Source organism: Pongo pygmaeus, chromosome 3 (assembly GCF_028885625.2).
Source record: "Pongo pygmaeus isolate AG05252 chromosome 3, NHGRI_mPonPyg2-v2.0_pri, whole genome shotgun sequence".
In the NCBI taxonomy this organism is placed as follows: domain Eukaryota; kingdom Metazoa; phylum Chordata; class Mammalia; order Primates; family Hominidae; genus Pongo; species Pongo pygmaeus.
Genome location: NC_072376.2, coordinates 5,472,454 through 5,494,179, shown reverse-complemented (window position 1 = coordinate 5,494,179; position 21,726 = coordinate 5,472,454). Strand labels below are relative to the sequence as shown.

The 21,726-nt window shown below is 48.6% G+C and overlaps 1 protein-coding gene across 4 annotated transcripts in view; it reads left to right on the top strand.

Moving 5' to 3' along the window:
• SORCS2 (sortilin related VPS10 domain containing receptor 2) overlaps positions 1 to 21,726 on the top strand; it is a 548,409-nt gene that overhangs the window by 188,482 nt on the left and 338,201 nt on the right. For all 4 annotated transcript variants that reach the window (XM_054485673.2, XM_054485672.2, XM_063663495.1 and 1 more), the window contains exon 2: positions 10,948 to 11,015. In XM_054485673.2, coding sequence (XP_054341648.1) covers positions 10,948 to 11,015 — 68 coding nt within the window. The remainder of the gene's footprint in view (positions 1 to 10,947; positions 11,016 to 21,726) is intronic.

Here is a 21,726-nt window from a genome sequence, read left to right as displayed (position 1 = left end):
TGCCCAGTAGCCCAGGGAGAGAAGAAGGGCCAGAACTGGGGAGGGTGGGTGCAAACGGCTGCAGGGCCCACGCCTCCTGCTGGCTCAGGGCTCCGTGCCAGGGTCCGCACAACATCGAGGGACCCGCACACGTGCTTTAATTTCCTTTAAAATCAGAAGAAGAAAAAATGAACTTTTAGGTCGGGAAAATGTTTTGATCTATAATATGAAGATAATGCTATTTTTAAATACCAACACAGCCATAAAATATACATTCTGATATTTTTTAATGGAGGAAAAGGCCATGAATACTCCAGCGCTTCGATCCCATGGAGTCCTCATGCCCCGCGGGGCTGCTGAGGGGCGGATTTCAAAACAGCACCTTGTGTCATGGATGCTTCTCCCAGCGGCTTTCTTGAGAAGATAATTCGGCTCGGAGCTCGAGAGGGCTCTGAGTGGCTTCTTCCCAAGCTGGCATCAGAACCTCCAACCCCTACCTTCCTGACAATTCTGAGGGGTAGGCCTTTAGAGGGCCACAGCCTGCTTGGGTTCCCTAAGGCCAAGGGACATTGTTCAGGGGCTGCTGTGCCCAAATCTGGGTCTTTGCAGTTGGATGCAGCCAGTGACTTCTTCCACCCTCCCCTCCTCCCCTTGCAAGAGGCAGCGCTTCCTTTGTGCCTGGCACCTCTGTTCAGACACGACAGCGTTGTTTCTAAAGAGAAATTCTTGGAGGTAATGAACATATGGTTGTCTGGCTGGGCACCAGCAGGGAGGGGGAGAGCATTGGAGCCTGGGGAGGGATTTCTGCTTTAAAAACAGGATCAGCAATTTCCACCCACCTCCTGGAGATACCCGGGCACTTTTTATGTTGAAAGATGCTCAGCAGTAACAACATCACAGCTCATTCAATTACCTTTTATTGCCATAAATAGACCTGAGAAATGCCAACCCTTCCAGGTAGAAACACATTTTGAACAGCAATGACAAAACAAAAACAAAAACAAAAACAAAACAAAACACCAAAACAGCAGCTTGTAATTTCACTAATAATTTTACTTACAGTGACTATTAAAAAGGAGTGATGGGTGAAATTAAAATTCAATCAGGTTGTGAGAAATGGAGAGTAAGTAATATTTTCAAAGGATAGGTGAGGTGGAAAAGTCTACCAAGACCCACCTATTAAAATACACATTATCCCTTAAACAGATTTAATGTAAAAATGCAATTTTCCACAGATCAGCAGTGCCCGTCCATTTATTTGCTGCTGACTGATTTTGATTTATGAGGCCCTTTCTTAGCTTTGTTCTCAGCTCTCTTTTTTTCAGACACTGGGTTTCATGCCTGTGAAGGTGTCCAATGCCTGTGCATGAAGGGCCTTCTCCCTCCCACAGTCCCTGCAGAGGCCCTTGGTGGAGGCCCAAGGGCTGCATGGTGGAGTCGGAGGCCAAAATTGCCATCCAGCCCTCCTTGTGTGAGTGGCGAGACTTGGGGCAGGTAAGGCCTCTCTGTGCCTCAACTTCCCCCAAATGGGGACAACATGGTTCCCAGGGACAAGGCCTGTGGGGGGATTAAAAGAGAGAACATCCATAGAGTGCTCAGCATGCGGCTCAGGACAGAGGAAGTCATTTATTTTAATGAGACGGTGATGAGAAGTGGCAGCTTTTCTGGTCCAGGCACCTTGGGTGAGGCATCCTGCCTGCCCGCAGTGCACCTCACTGCAGGTCAGACCTCGGGGGGCTGGGGCTGGCTGTGGGAAGGAGACGGGGTTAGGGTGCGTACACGGGGCCCTGCAAATGTCTCTGCCTCAACCGCGCTGGGTAACAGGTGTCAGTGAGGTAGCTTAAGGCAAACCACCCATGTCCACACCATAGGGCTGGAGGACATCTCCCAACCCAGCTGAATGTCCGGCTCCACCCAAGACCCTTCTTGGGAGACAGTGTGTTCTGGGTTCCCACCTCCTTCCTGGCTGACCCTCACACTGCACCGGTTGCTCCCTCTGGACACACTGCACGGCCAGCTCCCTGCATCCTTGCTTCAGCTCTGTGAGGCTCAGTGGCTTGCCCAGGAGTGCACAGCAGGCACGGGCACGTAGAAGGGCCAGGATTCAAGAGGAGAGCCTTTTGCAGAGGTGCCTGATGGCAGGGAGCCCAGACACTGCATTCGAGGAGGAATCAGGCAGGTGGAGGACCAGGCTCGCCGGCTCAGCTTCAGCAGAAGATTCTTACAGGGAAAGGCCTGTGCTCACTGCAGCTCTGATGGCTCCACTTTGGAGGGAGAGCCTTCGGGGATGCTCTGCGGGCATTTGTGGATCCCAAGCTTGGAGAATCTAGGAGGGCTCTGTGGAGCAGGGGCGAGGGTGGGTGGCACTCAGGGGTGTATGGGTAGGACTGAGCCAAAGCCCTAGGGTCTGCAGGGTGGGCAGCGGCATTGGCAGCAGTGTTGAGCAAGGCTGCATTCCTTGGAGAGCCAGCACCTTCTGTGGCTTTTTGAGCCTAATGGGATACCCACCCCTCCCCTCAGGGGTCTTTAGTAGAAAGAAATGATATTCCTCTCCCTGGTTAATAAATGCAGGATCAATGTCTTTGAAATGGAATTGATTTCTTCATAGAGGATGAAGGTGCAATGGGGATGCCCAGCACTGAGCCAGCTGGCTTCCTCAGGGACCACAGGATGGGCCAGCCCAGCCAGCACAGTTGAAGGGAAGGGGCCAGCAGGAAGTTCCCTCTTTCATGCGGGCTGGAGAGAGCTTCCGAGCCTGCTGTCCTAGCTCCCCAGGGGGCTGGTCTTGGCCTCAGGCTGATGTGGTTTGAGTCCAGCGCAGGTGGGGCTTGAAGAGTGCCACTCTGCACTCGGGAGGAAGGCCCCTGCTCTTCCATGGGGTCTGACGCCCTGCCCCACACTGGGAAGCAAAGCTGGGCCTGGGCGAGGGTGACCCTCCTGAGAGGTGGGCAGCTTGAGCCACCACAGTGGTGAGGGACATGTGGTGAGGGACAGACGCCAGCTCCCAGGCTCCTGCCTTGGGGGTATAACACTGATCCAACCCTTGTTCAGTACCACCTGAAGGGGCAGGGCACTGCCAAGCCAGCCTAGGCCACCTGCCTCGATTGGAACCAGATGTCTGAAGTGGCTCTTGCTGGGGGAGAAAGGAAATGCACACTTATTGAGCACCAACTGAATGCTTCCACCAGCATCTAGTCTTCCCCTTTGCCATGTGTACCAGCCCCATTGGCATGAAAATGAGCATCTTCCTCATGTTTTGGAGGCCAGAAGGGAGGGAGGCTGTGGCCAGACTGGTACATCCAGTTCGCCAAGTGGAGCAGCCACACCTTGGAGTGGCTCTGTTGCCTTCACACGCACACATGCACACACATACACATATGCACACACACATGCACATACACATGCACACACGCACACATGCACACACACATGCACACATGCACACATATACAGGTACACAGATACACATGCACACGTGCACACATGCACACACACATGCACACACATGCACACACATACAGGTACACAGAGATACACACATGCATACATGCACACATGCACACCCATACAGATACACAGACACACATGTACACACATGCACACACATACAGGTACATGGAGATAAACATGCACATGCATACAGGCACACAGAGATATACACACATGCACACACGTACACACAGATACACAGAGATACACACGCACACACAGATACACATGTACACACATACAGGTATGCAGATACACATGCACATATGAACACACGTGCACACATACAGATACACAGACACATGTACACATGCACGCATACAGGTACACAGATACAGATGCACACACAGGCACACGGAGATATACACACATGCACACACAGATACACAGATACATGCACACACAAATACAGATACAGAGATACACATGCACACGTGCACACATGCACATGCGTACAGATATACAGATATGCACACATGCACACACAGTTACACAGAGATACACGCACACATGCACGCGCACACATGCACACACATATGTGCACACAGACGCACACATGTGCACAGATGCCCCCACATCTGAAGCTGGGAGACAGGCAGACAGCCTGCAGAAGTCAGCTCCGTGTTGGCCTGGCTCCTGCTCCTAACTAGGGCAGCTGCAGTGACTGGGAGGACAAACAAAACCCCAATGACAGACTCAGCCTGAATCCCCTCTGGCTGCTCTTGGTAGAATCTTAACCAGCAGAGAACTGGTCCTGGGTGGTTTTGGCCAGATGAGAAAAGCCACCTGCATTCTGGGACCTGCCCGATGGAGGAGGGGAAATGGGGGCTTTGAAAGGAGAAGTCTCTTTTATTTTATTTGAAAAATGTTTTTGAAATAGGTAATACAGCCAAATGGTTCCAAATGTCACGACTACTAAAGGGTCTCTAGTTAAAATCTCCCAGTCTCCCTGCTGTTATCCCTCCCTGCTGTTATCCCTCCCTGCTTCCCCACCCACAGGTGTCCACCTGATCCCATTTCCTGTGTTTCCTTCCAGCATGTCACCATGTGTCTTCGAGCAGAGGTGAATACAGATTGTTTTTGAGATAAAATTCCTGTAACACAGAACTCACCCCTTTAGCCATTTTGAAGTGGCCTTCACCTCTCCCGCTTGTGAACGTAAGAGTGGGTATGGGAGATCTCCCTGCATCGGCTCCCACACATCCTTTTTCGTCCTTCCCATCCACACAGGTGCCTGGGGCTGCCTTGAGTGGTGAGCTCCCCCGGCGATCCCCCCAGGCCCTGCTGGTGGATACGTGGGTTATTTCTGGTCTCTGGTTGTTGTGGTTGTTGTGGTGAAGGTCTTTGGGCATCCCTCATTTCCCATGCACAGCACTCGATGGAATAGCTTCTCTGAAGTGGGATCTCCAGGCCAAAGGGCACACAGGCTTGTGCTTACCTTGGCGGTTCTGTCCATGCCCCACTGCGGGTGGATCATTCCTTCTCCCCCATGGGCAGTGTGTGTGCAGGTCTTGGAAAGCGGCTTGTTGGTGAACAAATTCTGTTCCTGCCTATCCTGCTTGTGCTCTTCCCCTCAGTCCCTGGCAGCGGAGCTTGTCTGGCTGGAGGTCTTCGTCCATGTTGGCTGGAGGGTGAGGTGGTCTCCAGACCAGTAACTCTTTAAGAATAGCTCCAGTTGGTGAGTGTGGAGTTACTGATGTGGAGTGAATTTGGCCAAATCCTGTGTGATCCCGGGACAGAAGAGGGTCTGAGTTGGGCCTGAGTGATGTGACCTGTACCAGCGAGGCAGTCTGAGACTCAGGCGGGCCACTGCCCATGGGCCCCACTGATGGGATTTCTTACAGATTCCAGGGCCCATGTCCACACCTGGGCGAGTACACAGATGGGGTGGGGGTGAGAAAAGGCCTCACCAGGAGTGGGTCTTGGCTTTTCTGAGTCAGCCTGCTGCTGATGAATTCACTCAGCAATGACCATTCAGACACTCCCTGTGTGCCGGCCCTGGTGAGGCTCAGGAGGTGGAGGTGTCTGAGGCTGACACAGCTCCTCCCCTCCTGGGGTACACAGAGTGGTCAGGAAAGGCTTCTAGGAGGCAGTGGCCTTGAGAATGAGCAGGAGGGAGGCAGTGCAGAAATGAGAAGGGGGAGAGCACAGCGATCCAAGTATGCAAAGGCCTGGGGGGGGGGGTGACAAAGTCAAGGCGGGAGCTCGTGGCCAAGGGGGTGTGTTTGGAGCAGAATCCGCGGCAGTGAGAGTAGAGGGAACCAGGCTGCTGAGGGACGGGAGGAGCCTCAGCTTCCTGATGTGGCTGAAGGACAGTGAGCAGGGGTGTGGGCCTCCCTCCTGGGAATGCCTTGCCAGGGCAGCCCCTCAAACGTGAGCAACGAAATGAAGCTTCTGCAGGCCTGGGGTGGGGCTGCCTGGGGGTCTGCATTTCCAGGAGCTCCCGGGAAGCTGCGTGGCCAGTCCCCACTGTGAGGAGGAGGCCCACGGCTGTGCAGCTTAGCCAGGGAGACCTCAGTGACACTGGGGGCTTTCAGGGGCCTTGGACACTGACCTTAAGTTCTCCCTTTTTCAATGGAGTGTTGATTTTGGAGTTTGCAATCAACACTAAGTTCTTGCAGTCTTTTAGTAGTAGTGTTTGGTGCTTTATGTGTATTGATTGACAACTGAATTGGGCCTGAGTCTGTCTGTCTTTTTAATTATTCTTGAGCCCCCAAAAGGCAACCATGTGTAAGGCTGCTTCACAATCATTTCCCACTGGCTGTTTGGAAGGCTCAGTGTCCTAAATTGGAGGTGCTTAGAACGTTTCTTGCCTCTTGTCCTAAGAGGGGCACATTTAAGGAGGTGATGCTGAGTGCTCCTGAAGAGCAAACCTGGTAAAGACGAAGCTTGGGGGAACTGGGCACTCATGCAGGGCCAGGGTTCAGGCTGGCTCAGAAAACCTCAGTGTGCGTCTCTCCGAAGGGATTATTGGGCGTCTCTCCGTAAGGAGCTTGTACCCAGGGCCATTGCCATGCTGCTGAGTCAGGCCCCACTGCACAAGAGCAGAGGGAAGTGGCCCAGGGTCTCAGAGGAGGCACCACGAACTTCCCTTGGATGGTGAATGGTGAACCTGATCCCCGGATTGTGGAACAGCTGACCTCGTTCCTGGTGGATGCTGGTTGCATTTGGGAAAGGATTTGGTAAAGCACTTTATGAAAATGGCCTTTTAGAAACTCCCAGGGCATGTTATTAGGTTGTTTGGAATTGAACAGATTTCATGATGTTTGGGGGTTCTGAAGCCATCGATCAGCTCTAGTTTTTGGAAGGGAGCAACTCCTCCATTTGACAGGTGGAGAAACTGCGAACTCTGCGGGCTTGGAAACGTGCCAGTGGGCACTCAGGGAGGAGGGGCTGAGCCTCGGGCGTCTATGTTCTGATTTCTGGTCTAAGTTTATGTGGATGGACACAAAGACATGGGGAGGACCTCCCGCAATTTCCAAGTTAGCACCATTTCTTAGATGAGGAAACCGAGGCTCAGCGAGCCTGGCCACCCTGCATCACACCCTCTTTGTTTTATTTTAATCCATCTGAGAAGTGCCCACTCTGCCAGGCCCACCTGGTAAAGACAGCATTGACCTCCCAGTTCATGCTGTTCACAGGTGAAGATGCTGACGACTTTGCTGCTGGCCCATCAGCCCTGGAGCTGAGACTTCCTCTGAGCCAGCCCCCGTTCCCCAGAGCAGCAGAAAGTCCTGTTAATGCCATTATGGGTCCGAGGCTGGTTAGCCTCGGCTCCCTCCCACTGCCAGAGCTTTGAGACGTAGCCCAGGCCCCTTATCTCCAGGCAAGTTGGACGGCTCAGCGCAGAGCAGAGGACCCTCCAGAAGCCCAGCACAGGGCTTGGCACTGACTTGTGTGGTGGAGGTGGGGGCCGGCTATGGTGATCGGGGGGTGGGGCTCCATGGCCGGCCTAGGGTCTCTCCAGGAACTGAGCGTGGACTTCAGGGTTCTTTTCCTTCTGGGGAAGGGTACCCTCAGTCCCTCTCAGAGAGGGAGCAGGCCCTTCCCTGGAATAAAGCCAGAGGCAGTGGACACGGGGGCCAGGCTGTGGATGTGGGTCTACCAGGACCAGGGTCTGTCCCTGCCGAGCCCTTTCTTTCCCAGGCTGCGAGAGAGTGGATGAGTCGATGCTTGTCACAGGCTGAGCCGGCACAGATTTGGAACCCAGCACCCTGGCTCCCTGGCCCATTTGGTAACATGGCGTTGGGAGAATAGGAACAGATTCGTGCACTGCCTTCCCCACGACCGGGAGGACAGGAGGCGAGAGGATGAGACGCGGGGTGACGCATGTATCCTGAGGAGCCTTCGAAGTGATGAGTGGCGGCAGCAGCCGACCTCTTGTGGACAGCAGTAGCTCTTCTTTCCTCGTCTGTTGCTTGGACATTCCTGGCTGTCTGGGAAAGATCCCTGTGGGCTGCGGGCTCAGGCAGCCTCTGGTTGGGAGGAGACCCTTGGCAACGGCCGTTGCTGTGTGGTCCTGACTCACATTCCAGATTTTTCTCCCACCCAGATCAAAGAGCCCCAAGGCTAACGCACCAGCCACTGAAAAAACTGTCCCGGGGATATTTCATCTCCAAAGCTGTTAGCTGAGGGCCCCAGAAGGGCATGTCGTAAGTTTTGGTTCTTTGAAACCACTTTTAATAGAAGTTTCTTCTGAAAACACAGGCTTTCAGCGTGGCAGTGAAGAGCCCCAGCTTGACGTCGAATTGCCTGGGATCAAATTCTAGCTCTGCCGCTTGCTGAATGTGTAGTTTTTGGCAAAATATGGAAGCGCTCTCTGCTTTAGTGTCTTCATCTGTAAAACAGGGATAATAACATGCGGCTCCTGGGGGCATGGGGGCAGCACCTCTTCGGGGTCCCTGGGGCATGGCAGGGGTTGCTGTGACTGCGGGGCTCATCGGTGGCAGGGCTGAAACCAGTGGTTATTAGCTATCATTATTCTTAATGACGACAGCGCCTGTGGCTTATGGGTCATTTCACGTTTGCTACTGAATATTTAATCATCACTGTGGCATCATCATAGACTGGAAAACTGAGATGTGTTGAAGTTGAGGGTCTGCTAGTGCAGAGCCAAGCGTGGAACCCGGGTGGTCTCACCTCACATCAGGGTCCTTCTCCTTGATGACTGCAGACTCAGGGCATGGTGGCGCTGCCTTGCTGTCTGGCTCCTCCAGCACTGGCCCTTCCTGGGCGACCTCCTTGTTTCAGCCCTGGGCAAAGGCAACCCCACAGGAACCCAAAGTCCCATTCGGCTTGGCCGGTTGAAGCCAGTAGAGCGATTCTGTCCCCAAGACAGAGTGGAAGGGGGTCCTCTTGATGGAAGGAGTGTGGTGGTGGTGGGGAGGGGGGCACTGGCCTCTGCCCAACTTCACTGCATAAATGATCCTTCCTTTGGGTAAAGTCACCTGTATTTCTTTCAGTGAGTGGTGTGAGTGCTTGTTATACGGCAGGTGCTCTGCCCCGCACTGGGGAGATAAACAAGGTTCCCACCCTTAACGGTTTATCCCTCAGCAGTGGAAGCAGACCCTGTGAGCTGTGTGGGGTTGCAGGGAGGTCCAACAGGGTTGGAGGGGGGTGTATGGAGGGGGCATTGAGCCCAGTGTGGGGGGCCTTCCTGGGGGTGGTGTGGGTCAGGCTGGGATCTGAAGGTTCAGCAGGAATTCACTGAGGAAATAGGGCTGGGGGATTTGGGGAAGAACATCCCAGGGTGAGGAACGCCCTGTGCAAAGGCCCCAAATGCTGGGGTTTGGAATGAGCGGGTGGACTGGTGGGGACTCTCCCCTCGAGGGAGGGGGAGGAGGAAGCAGTTTTGTTGGGTGATTGGGTGACCGTCCACAGTGGCAGAGCTGGAATGTACAGACAGGAGTGATGGGGACGTGAAGCCAGCCTCACAGCAGGGTGCGCCCCAAACCCAGCAGTCTGCAGAAAGGCAGGGTGCCCTCCAGAGCCAAGCTCCACCCCTCAAGGCCAGGGCAGAGCCTGGATCTCACACTGCTCCAAGATCAGATTGGGAGGGGGCAGGAATTTCCTCCTAGATGGGGCCGGATCAAACAGACTTTGAGGTCCCTTCCAGCTGCCACACTCTGGCTGCACAAAATCCCCTCTAGGAACAGCGTGACTATATCAAATATGAATCAATGGGTTAAAGTCCACACCCTGTCAGCTCCCCACTCCTCGGAGGGACCTGGCTCTGACGGCAGGCTGTGAGCTGACAAGAGAAAATCGCTTTGTTCCTGAGCATGGCATAGCCAATCTGGCCTTGATTGACAAGGCCTTGCTTTTTTAAATCATCTCTGCCTGTAAGATGCACACTGTCCCATCTCGGGCAACAGCCCCTCCTCGTGTCCTCCCTGCTCAAATCACCAGGGAAAGAAAGATAGTAGGTCAGCCCAGCTGCCATCTGTGGAAATGGCACCTTAGGACCCAGCGCAGGGAACTCTGCTTCCATGGAGGAGCCCGACCGTTGGGGATGACCAGGGTGGTGACCCCAAATAACGAGGCTAATAGCTGCTCCAAAACCCAAGGCTGTTCCCATCTTACCTCCCAGGGGCTACCCTGGCCACAGGAGTGTTAGGAACAGCTAACAGGGACTGGCAGTGAGTGAAATGAAATTTGATGTACATGAAAACGCAGTGGCTGGTGCAGTAATTGGGAAAATCTTTTTCCCATCAGGGCTGGTGCATCCTTATTCCCCAGCCCCCACCCTTTTGTTGTTTACACAGTTGTTTCAAAAGACAGTTAGGTGCTCCTAAACACATTTATTTTCATTTTTATAAATAGTTGCATTTTCTGCACAGGCCTGAAATGCAAACAGCGTGTTCAGGTGGGGCCCCGTGTGTGATGAATGAATGAATGAATGAATGAATGAATGGTCTCAACAACAACAAAAACGGGTGTGTGCCACCGAGGACTCCTGGGCCCCCAAGCATCTTGGCTGTGCCTCCCCAGGCACCACTCCAGGACAAGTAATGACAGACGGACCACAGGGATCTGCTCTGGTCTTGGGTGGCAGCCCCGGCAGCTGTTTCCAGCAGGCTCAGGGGATCCTCTAATGCGCTGGTGGAGATAGAGCCCCGTCTCCAGAAGCCTTGCCAAATGCTCTCCGTCCTCACACAGGGACCACTGCCCTGGCACTCCCTTTGCCACAGTTTGGGATTGTCCAGGGCTGGGTTTGAATTACTTCCAACAAATGGCAGCTACTATGTGGATTTCACTGGATTCAGATGTTCCCAAAGTCATTCTGCAGAGCAACAAGCAAGTCCTCAGAGCAGAAATAAGCCCATGTCTAAGAGCTCTCATGCAGGGTGGCCCGGAGCCTCCCAGGGATACTGACTGAGAGAGACCCCAAATTCTGGCAGGGAGTGGTGTCACTGTACCTCTCTTTGAGAACCTTGGAACCCACTGATTTCTGCCTTTTACTTTCTGTTAACACCACAGGTGATCTTGATCCTGACGAAGTACTACCACGCAGACATGGGGAAGGTTCTGGAAAGTTCTCTGTGGCGGTAAGTCAGCCCGATGGCAGGCCTTTCTCTTACGCACCTGCGTGCCGTCTTCCCAGGCTCTCAGCTGAGGACCGAGATCCAAATGCCTCGTTGTGGCAGCCCCTGTGAGTCGGTGGCCTCGCAACTTTTCTTTGGCTAGAAAATGCATAAAGGAAAAGTTGAAAGTAGCTTAACAGTTTGGGCAGTGGGTATAAAGTGCACTGCAGAATAGGCAACCGTTCAGAGAGCATCTTGGCTTCCTTCTCTTTTCTTTCTGTTTTTCTCCCCGCTTCCTTTCTTTCCTCCCCGGAGAAGGAGGGTTTGCATTGTGAATTCAGGTCAGTGCACAATTTCCCTTCACTTGTGCTCAGAAATTCACACGCAGCTCCTGGAGTCCACCAAAGGCTCTGATTATCCTCATTGTTTGGACGTTTTTCTTTCTTCCAGGCTTAGCCAAAGAGCTTGGTAAATAAATAAGCCACTGGCGATGGGGGATATCTTTTTATGTGTGAAATGTGAATTCAGCCCAGGAACATTAGATTGCCCCTTTGATGTTTTAAATGAGATGAGAAAGAAGGAGGATTTGAGAACCCATTCTGGTTATCATCCTCCTCAATATTTACAGCCATTCACCCAGGAAGGGTACAGATGGTCCCCAGCCTCTGGGCTGTGGTTTCCAAGCTTTTCTCCTGCAAAAGATTCTCTTTCTTCCATGCACCGATTACCACCTCCACGTTCTCTGGGTGTGAAACCATTTTGGTTTCCAACATATGTTTCTCAAGTAATAATTCATGTTTCTATTTGAAATCCATAAAAAGATGCCTCTACCTGCTGATCGGGACCTTGAGTTGGTTTATTTTCCATTTTTGGCTTTGCTTTTAGCTAAGGGGTTTGGTGATTCATTCTGTTGGTTCTTACTGAGGGATTTCTGCGATGCTCTGGGAAGTTGTTGAAACGTGTCTCGAGTTGGGTTCTTTCTTTGCTGTAGAAGGAATGGCATCACCTGGAGCCCACGGGCCTGGTCATCTGTGCTGCTAATGAGGCCAAGCTCAGGGGTTAAGACACTCACAGTCCTCCGAGTGGTCCTCACCCGCTCCCCAGCAAAAATGTTTTTCCTAGAAGCTCTTCTCCGTGTGGATTCACCTCCCAGACCCACTGGTCTCCTCTAATTCCGTCGTCACCACCAGAAAATGAGGGGTGAACGATGGATCGTTTCCCTGTGTAGAGGACAGATGTTCCCTGCCACGGCCCCCCGTTGCTTTATGTGCTGGTGGGATTGCTTTAAAAATGTCTCGTTCCTCCAGTGCTGGGCTCAGCAGTGTTCACTGCTTCCAGACAAGAGCAGAAAAGTGTAAGCTCCGCGGGCCTGTGAAATCTCATTGCTGCTCTTTGAAAATTTATGTTCCAAGGCAGGTTTTGGGGGCCACACTCCTGGACAGGGCAGGCCCAGGGAGGGCACCCTCACTGCTGGGCAGAGGGTCTCAGGGTGGGTTCCTCGGTGACAAAGTGGACGGAGATGGTCAAGTCTTCTCCTCCTTCCAGCAAAGGCCCTCAGTTACCTGATTTGCCCCAACTCCAGCATGTCCGTCAAGTGCGGGGCTGCAGTCCTCCTTGGCATGGAGGGATCTGCCTGGGGCTGCCTACCTCAGAAGTTTCCAGAGTACCCACTTCCCTCCCCTCACTACAGCCTCTCAGCATGGCTGGACGTGGAGGCAATGAGATTGTGTGAAGCGTCGTCTGAACAGGGAACGATTTTTCCTGGTGTGATCTGCACTTATATGACGGAGCTGCCGGCATAGTTCACGTTTGCTGGAGTCCTTGTGCGGTGGGGGTGGGGTGGGACTGACTGTGTCTGGCCCCCTGGCATGGGGCCCAAAACCACTTACAGACTCCAGACAGGATTCCTCAGAAGCAGGTGGCAGCAGAGAGGCCAAACCACCCACTCACAGCTGCTCCAAGGGTAGGGTGGTGGGGGCTTCCTTCTGCTCCAGAGAGCCTTGGTCTCCATGTCTGTTAAATGGGGATAAGATACCCCTGAGGGGAAGTTGTGAGAACTGAATGAGGAAATATGTGAAATGTCCCTAGAACAGTACATGATCTAAATTCAGTTTTTCTCCAAAGCAAATTGACAGATTTTAATTTTCTGTGTTCCCTTCTCATCACCGTCTCTATACCCAGATGTTTCTTTGCCTTTATTAAAAATGCTTGCAGAGACATTAGTCATCTCACCAAAGTTCACCCACATCCCTACCCATCGGAGCAATTACTTTCTTTGTTTATATCATCTTTTCCGATGCTAACATATTTATATAGGTGGAGACACAGAATGCAGTTTTATATTCTTTTTATCATTTATAAAATACGTTTCTAGTTTTTCCATGTAGTGACAGGGTCTGCGTCGTCATTTCTTTTATGGCTGGTATGAGCCCCTGGCGTTGGTTCACTCTAATACTTAGCTGTCCCCTTATTGATGCTGCCATAAAAAATTTAAGCAGGTAGTTTTCCTTTTCATTTTGTTCCCTGGGATGAATCAGTTACATGACTGAGCCAGGGAGTATGCGTGGATTTACAGCTGGTGTGCAGTGGCATTCAATTCTTCCTCAAGACGAATGTGCATTCCCACCCGGCCACTGCCCTGCGTCCTGCTGGCGACTTTTCTAACTCCTGCTCATTTGACGGGAGGAGCTGAGGGCAGGAAGGAGATGGCATCATTGCTTTAATTTGCATTTTTTTTTGTTTCCTAGTGAGGAGGAGCAGTTTTCTATGTTAATTACTACTCACATTTTCTCCTTTGCACATTACCCGCTCCTGTCCTCACACTCTGTTTTGGGACTCATGCAGGAAGTTGGTGTTGAGAGTTGAGAGCTAGCCATCACTCTTTGTTCAAGATGCTGCTTCCTCCCGCCCCCACCCTCTGTCTGCGTTTGAGGCCCCTGTGGATGGAAGGCTGGCGGTGCCCTCGTCTGGAGAGCACATATTAAATAGGGCTATTAAAGACACAATTAATGAATGTGCACTGAGTCTCCTAAGAATCCTTCTGTGTAATTGCAATAAATACACTTTTAATGACAGGTATGGTCTTTTCATTCTGGAAGTGGGTCTCTGAAATCTAAGCTGAATGTGTTTTTAAGTGTCCTGCATTTAATGGGCCCCACGTCAGTGGCACCCCCTCCTGGCTTCCATGATGATCCAGTGCTCTGCCCCTTTCTTCTTGTGGTGGTGATGGGGGTCTTCTGCTCAATCCCGGGCCCCCTTGAATCGGTGCAAAAGGCTGGGGTGAGGAGGGGAGCACCATTCTTCCCTGGAAAGCCCCTGGTTGGCATCAGGGTTTGAAGTGTGCAGGGTGTGCTCCTCCACGTGGTCTTGCCCACACAAGCCACAGAAGCCACAAAGGGTTGAGCAAAGCCCAATGTGTAGACTGTGGGGTCTTAGCAGAGGCACAAAGAAGTCACTTAGAAAAGCTCTTAAAAAGTGCTGCAGCTTGGGCCAGCCAGGGAAGGTGTGAGTTCAGGGTAGGTCCTCCCAGAGGTTTTCCCCGGGAGAGGAGCATGGGAACAACAGACCTAGTGCAGCACTTTTCAGACTCCAGAGGCAGTCGAGTCTGCTGGGATCTTCCTGCAAGGAGCACATGGTCAGATTCCACCGGTCTGGAGGGCGGCCCAAGACTTTGCATTTGTAACAAGCTCCCGAGTGCTGCCCATGCTGCTGGTCCGGGGACCACACTTCAAGTAGCCAGAGGTTGGGCTGGTTAGGACCGAGGTTTAAAATCCTTCCAGGGTACTTGAAATAACATCCGAGCCATACCCCCTGCAAAGACCCCACCCCTGGCTCCTACCCCATCCCCAGTCTCAGCTCCTCCCACTCTACCTCTTACTGTTCAGTGTCCAGTGACAGTAGCCTCTTGGCTGACCCTGGACTACACTGAGCTCAGTCCCTGTAAGGGCTTGTGCATGCTACGGCCATTGCCTGGAGTGCATGTGGCACCGACCCCAGGTACTGGATCCTGCCCCTCATTCAGTCTCCCCATAAACCTCTTTTCTTCAAAGAAGCTTCCCTCACTACTCAGGGCAAAGAGGCCCCCAGGCATTCTTTATAACCTCTCTCATTGAAATGTGGGAGTTCCTGTTTATGGTTTGCCCCACCACTACCACCACCATCACCACTAGAACATAGGCTGGTTGAGGATGCGAGGATGGAGACCTGCCAGGTTTATCTTATTGATCACCAGATCCCTGGAACCAAACTCAGATCTGGTATAGGAGATACATGTTGGGCATTGGATGAATGGATTGACAGATGGACAGATGGGTGGATGGATGAATGGACAGATGGGTGGATGGATGAATGGACAGATGGATGGATGGACAGATGGACGAATGGCTTGACAGATGGATGGATGAATGGATGGATGGATGAATGGATGGATGGACAGATGGATGAATGGATTGATGGATTGATGGATGAATGGATGGATGGATGGATGGATAGATAGATGAATGGATTGATAGATGGATAGAATGGATGGATGGATAGGGAGATGGATGGATGGATGGATGAATGGAAGAATAGATGGATAGATTAATGGATGGACATATGGATGGATGGATGAATGGAGAGATGGATGAATGGATAGATAGATGGATAGATGGATGGATGGATGGATGGAGAGATGAATGAATGGATTGATAGATGGATAGATGAATTGATGGACAGATGGATGGATGGACAGATGGACAGATGGATGAATGGATTGATGGATGAATGGATGGATAGATGGATGGACTGATAGATGTACAGATGGATGAATGGATTGACGGATGGATGGACAGATGGACGGATGGATGGACAGATGGATGAATGGATTGATGGATGGATGAATGGATGGATGGATGGATGGACGGATGGACAGATGTATGAATGGATTGATGGATGGATGGACTGATGGATGAATGGATTGATAGATGGATGGAAGAATGGATGGATGGATGGATGGGCAGATGGATGGATGGATGGAAGAATAGATGGATAGACTAATGGATGGACGGATGGATGGATGGATGAATTGAGAGATGGATTAATGGATAGATAGATGGATGGATGGATGAATGAATGGATTGATAGATGGATAGATGAATTGATGGACAGATGGATGGATGGACAGATGGATGAATGGATTGACGGATGGATGGTTGAATAGATGGATATATGGATGGATGGGTGGGTGGGTAGATGGATGGATAGATGGATGGACAGATGGATGAATGGATTGATGGTTGGATGAGTAGTTAGATAGATAGATGGACAGATGGATGGATGGATGAATAGATTGATGGGTGGATAGATAGATGAATGGATTGATGGATTGATAAATGGATGGATAGGCAGACAGATGGATGGATAAATAGATGGGTGAATGGACTGATGGATGGACAGATGGATGAGTGGATGGAAGAAAGGATGGATGGTGGTGTTGTTTTTGGGAAACACTGCTGAGACCTAGAAGACCCTTTACATTTACAGGGTCATCTTAGGGGATGCTGTGGAAGCCAGGAAATCAGAGCTGGCTCTGATTCTGTCAGGAGGAGCAAGAGGGTTCTGCAAGCATTCTGAGCTGGAGAGAAAGCTTACCTTGGGCTGCTCTCTACGCCCTGCCTCCTGCTGTGATGCAGCCTCAGGGATCACCCTTGCTTCACGCTGAGCACAGCTGTTGGGCAGAGTGGATTTGAAACAGAGGGACAGTCCTATAGACCAGGGGACTCTGTGCCTGTGCCGTCCCTGAACAAGGACCACACTAATGCTGGGCCAACCCTACCACTTCCTGGGTGCATTTGACTTCAAGCAGGACCTTCATCCAGCGGCAGTCTTAGGATAATTGGGAGTGGAGCTGGTCTCAGGTTTTCTCTAGAATGACTTGATTGAATCCTCTCCTTTTTGTTAGGGATAGGAAGTGATTCTTTTTCTTTATCTTCACTTTAATTAAGAAATCTTGAACATATCCTGAAAAGTACCGACCATGGTGGGACACATGCCCAGGTACCCACGAAACAGAGCCAAATGAATGTTCACTGAATAATCCATCATTCCCTTCTTCCCGGCATCCCTTGTGGTTAGTTTGGGGTTGCATGATTAGTGTGGGCCAGTGGATGGTGAGCAGGAATAATGTGGGTGCCATTGAAATTTAGGGCCTCAGTTTTTACCACACCAGAGCCCAGTCCAGCTCAATGCCTGTAATCTAGCTGTCATCAATGTCATTTTTTTCCATATATGTTTGGAATCGCTCTCTCTCAAAGAAATACACTATGATAGATTCTCTCCTCCATCCTCTCATACCCACCCTCATCACCCACCTGGAAGTAACCTCTACCCTGAAATTGGTGTGGGTCATCCCCCTTTTACATTAAAAACATAAAACACAATATACAGATCATAATGTATCTTGATTGTCTGTCTGTCTGTATATATGTATGTCTACCTGCAATCAATATGTTCTGCTGCTTAGCTTGTTTTGCAAAGGATGACATTACTTTGCCTTTTGAAGTTTGCTTTATGTGCCCAACTTTGTTTAGGTAATTTGTCCATGTAGCACATGTAATCTATTTGATTTATGTATTCCTCTGCTGTGGGAGTGCTAGGATTTCTATCCTGAGATTTTGCCACTCCAATCAGGGCTGCAGCGAGCACCTGTGAACACGTCTCCAGTCAGATGATTGGATAGGGTGGAAGATGTGTGCACAACTTCCTTTTTCTCTCCCTATTGCCAGCTTATCTGTGAGGTGACTCACTGCTCCACACCTTGGAGTCATCAGACTTTCCATGTTTGTACTCAAGTAGGTGTGAGATTACAGCTTAATCTTGTTATTTTGCATCTTCCTGATACCTGGTAAGATGGAACATATTTTTCTATGTTTATTGACTTTTTGAGTCTCCTCCTCTGTGACTCACCTGCTCATATCTCATGCCTGTCTTTTTACACTGGGTTGCTTAACTTTTTCTTGACCCCTACCTCTCTACTCTAAAAAGCCCATGTCATTTCTAGGCTCCTTAATTTTAAGATATGCCCTCCAAATGTGTCTTGAACTCCTGCCAGGCACCATTCATTCTTTCCCGACACCTTCTAAGAAGGTTTCCTCCTAAGAATGTTTTACCATGCCACATTTATGTCTCAAAGTGCAATTGTTAGAACAGCAGTTCTGATGGATGGTGTATTAGTCAGCTATGTGGCAATAACGAACCCAGTGGCATGCACTCAGCATTTATTCTCACACCCCTGTGTTGACTGTGGTTTGGTTGCTTTGGCCAAGGCTTGGCTGGGTGTTCAGGCTGTTGGCTGATGGGCTTGGGTCTGCTTCATATCTGTTTATACTGGGACTCAAGCTGACAGTAACAGGACCGAGGCCACCAGGACATGTTCTTCTCATGCAGAACACCAGAGCTCAGGAACCAAGTTCAACCACACAAGCACATTTTAAGACCTCTGCTCAAATCACATTTGCTAGGGTTCCATTTGCCAAGCCATGGTCAGGTTCAACCTCAATGGGGCAGGGGGAGTACAGTTTGAGGAGGTTGGTGGGGTGGAGGGAAGGGAATGCTTCCTGAATGGTAATTTAAGGTATTTCAAGTAATAGCTGATTCCAGAAAATACATATTGTGTGGTCATATTTGATAAATATATTTTAGGGAAGAAAGTTTCAGATTTCTTTACAGTAGGATTTATCAGCGTCTCTGATACACTAATACACATTATACTTCTCCAGGAGAAGGTTATACAACATTTCTTAATCTCATTTAATTCCAGAATCTTTAATTTTTCTTTAAATTTTATTATTTATATATATATAAATTTATGAGGTACAAGTATAATTTTGTTACATGTGTAGATTGCATAATGGTGAAGTCAGGGCTTTTAGAGTATTCATCACCCGAATAATGTACACTGTATGCACGAAGTAATTTTGGATACTCCACCCCCGCATACCCCCTCACAATTCCAAGTCCCCACTGTCTGTCATTCTCTCTACCTCCATGTGTATATATATATTTTAGTATCCATTTATGAGTGAGAACATATGGTATTTGTTGGCTGTAAATATGTTGCTTTATTTCTGGGTTCTACGTTCTGTTCCATTGTCTTTCTGTGTCTGCCTCGTTTCACTTAAGATAACAACCTCCAGTTCTATTTATGTTGCTGCAGAAGACGTGATCTCATTCATGTTCATGGCTGAGTAATGTTTCATTGTGTATATATGCCACATTTTCTTTATCCAGTCATCACTTGAGTTGATTCCACATCTTTTCTATTGTGAATAGTGCTGCGATAAACATATGAGTGCAGGTATCTTTTTGATATCCTAATTTCTTTTCCCTTTTCCTCTGGGTAGATACCTAGTAGTGGGATTGCTGGATCTAATGGTCATTATATTTTTAGGTATTTGAGCAATCTCCAAACTGTTTTCCATAGAGGCTGTACTAACTTATATTTCCATGAACAGTGTACAAGAATTGCACTGTTCCACATCCTCACCAACATCCGTTATTTTTTGTCTTTTTATTAATACCCTTCTGACTGGTGTAAGATGGTATCTTATTGTGGATCTAATTTGCATTTCTCTGATGATTGGTGATGTTGAGCATTTTTTTATCTGCCTGTCGACCATTTGTATGTCTTCTTTTGAAAAATGTCTATTTGTGTCCTTTGCCCACTTTTACATATGATTATTTGTTTTTTGTTGTTATTGAGTTGTTTGAGTTCCTTATAAAGTCTGGATATTAATCCCCTGTTGGATGAATAGTTTGCAAATATTTTCTCCCATTCTGTAGGTTGTCTGTCTATGCTGTTGGTTATTTCTTTTGCTGTGTGGAAGCTTTTTAGTTTAATTAAGGCCTGTGTGCCTATTTTTGTTTTAGTTGCCTGTGCTTTTCTGGTGTGAGTCATAAATTCTTTGCCAGACAAATATTCAGAAGAGCTTTCCCTAGGTTTTCTTCTAGCATTTTTATAGTTTTGGGCCTTACATTAAAGTCTTTAATCCATCTTGAGTTGATTTTTGTATATGGTGAGAGATAGGCGTCCATTTTCATTCTTCTGCATAGGCCAATTCAATTTTCCCAGCACCAATTATTGAAGAGTGTGTGTTTTTCCTAATTATGTTTTTGTCAGCTTTGGCAAAAATGAGTTGGCTGTAAATATGTGGCTTTATTTCTGGGTTCTCCATTCTGTTCCATTGGTTTATGTGTCTATTTTTATAACAGTACCATGCTGTTTTAGTTACTGTAGCCTTGTAATATAATTTGAAGTTAGGTAACGTGGTGCCTCCAGCTTTATTCTTCTTGCTTAGGACTTCTTTTGCTATGTGGGCTCTTTTTGGGTTCCATTTGAATTTAGGGTTATTTTTTCTAATTCTGTGAAAAATGATGTTGGTATTTTGGTAGGAATTGCATTGAACCTGTAGATTGCTTTGGAATGTATGGTCATTTTAACAGTATTCATTCTTCTAATCCATGAGTATGAAATGTTTTTTCATTTGTGTCATCTACAATTTCTAAAGAGGTGTTTTGTAGTTTTCCTTGTAGAGATCTTTCACTTCCTTGGTTAAATTTATTTGAAGGTATTTTTCTGGTAGCTATTTTAAATGGGATTGCCTTCTTGATTTCATTCTTAGCTAGATCAATGTTGGTATAAAGAAACACTGCTGATTTTTGTGGCATTGATTTTGTATCCTGCAACTTTACTAAATTCATTTACCAAATCTGTTTTTTCATGGAGTCTTTAGTTTTTCCAGCTATAAGATCATGTCATCAGTAAACAGGGATAATTTTACTTCTTCTTTTCCAATTTGGATGCCTTTCATTTCTTTCTCTTGGCTGATTGCTGTGGCCAAGACTTCCAGTACCATGTTGAATATGAGTGGTGAAAGTGAGCATCTTGGTCTCGCTCCAGTTCTTAAAGGAAATACTTCCAATTTTTCTCCATTCAGTATAATGTTGGCTGTGGGTTTGTTGTATATGGCCTTTATTATTTTGGAGTATATTCCTTCTATGCCTAGCTTGTATGTGATGTATCACATTTATTGATTTGCATATGTTAAACTATCATTGCATCCTTGGTATAAAATCCACTTGATTGTGGTGTATTATCTTTGTGGTGTGTTGTTGGATTCAGTTTGCTAGCATTGTGTTGAGGATTTTTGGATCATTATTCATGTTGACCTGTAGTTTTCTTTGTTGTGTCCTTTTCTGGTTTTGATATCAGGGCAATGCTGGCTTCATAGAATGAGTTTGGAAATATTCCCTCGTCTTCAGTTATTTTTGAGCAGTTTGAGTAGGATTGGTATCAGTTCTTCTTTAAATGTTTGGTAGAATTCAGTGGTGAAACCATTGGATCCTAGGCTTTTTTTTTTTTTTTTTTTGATAGGAGACTTTATGACAGCTTTGATTTTGTTACCAATTGTTGATTTGTTGAGGTTTTCTGTTTTCTCATGGTTCAATCTTGGTGGGTTGTATGTGTCCAGGAATTTATCCATTTCTTCCAGGTTTTTCAATTTGTTGGCATATAGTTGTTTATACTTGTCCTAGTAACTCTTTGTATTTCTGTGGTCTCAGTTGTTATGTCTCTTTTTCATTTCTGATTTTATTTATTTTGAGTTTTCTCTCTTCTTTTCTTAGTCAGTCTAGTTTGTTGATTTTGTTTATCTTTTCAAAAGACTAACTTTTAATTTCGTTGATTTTCTGTATAGTT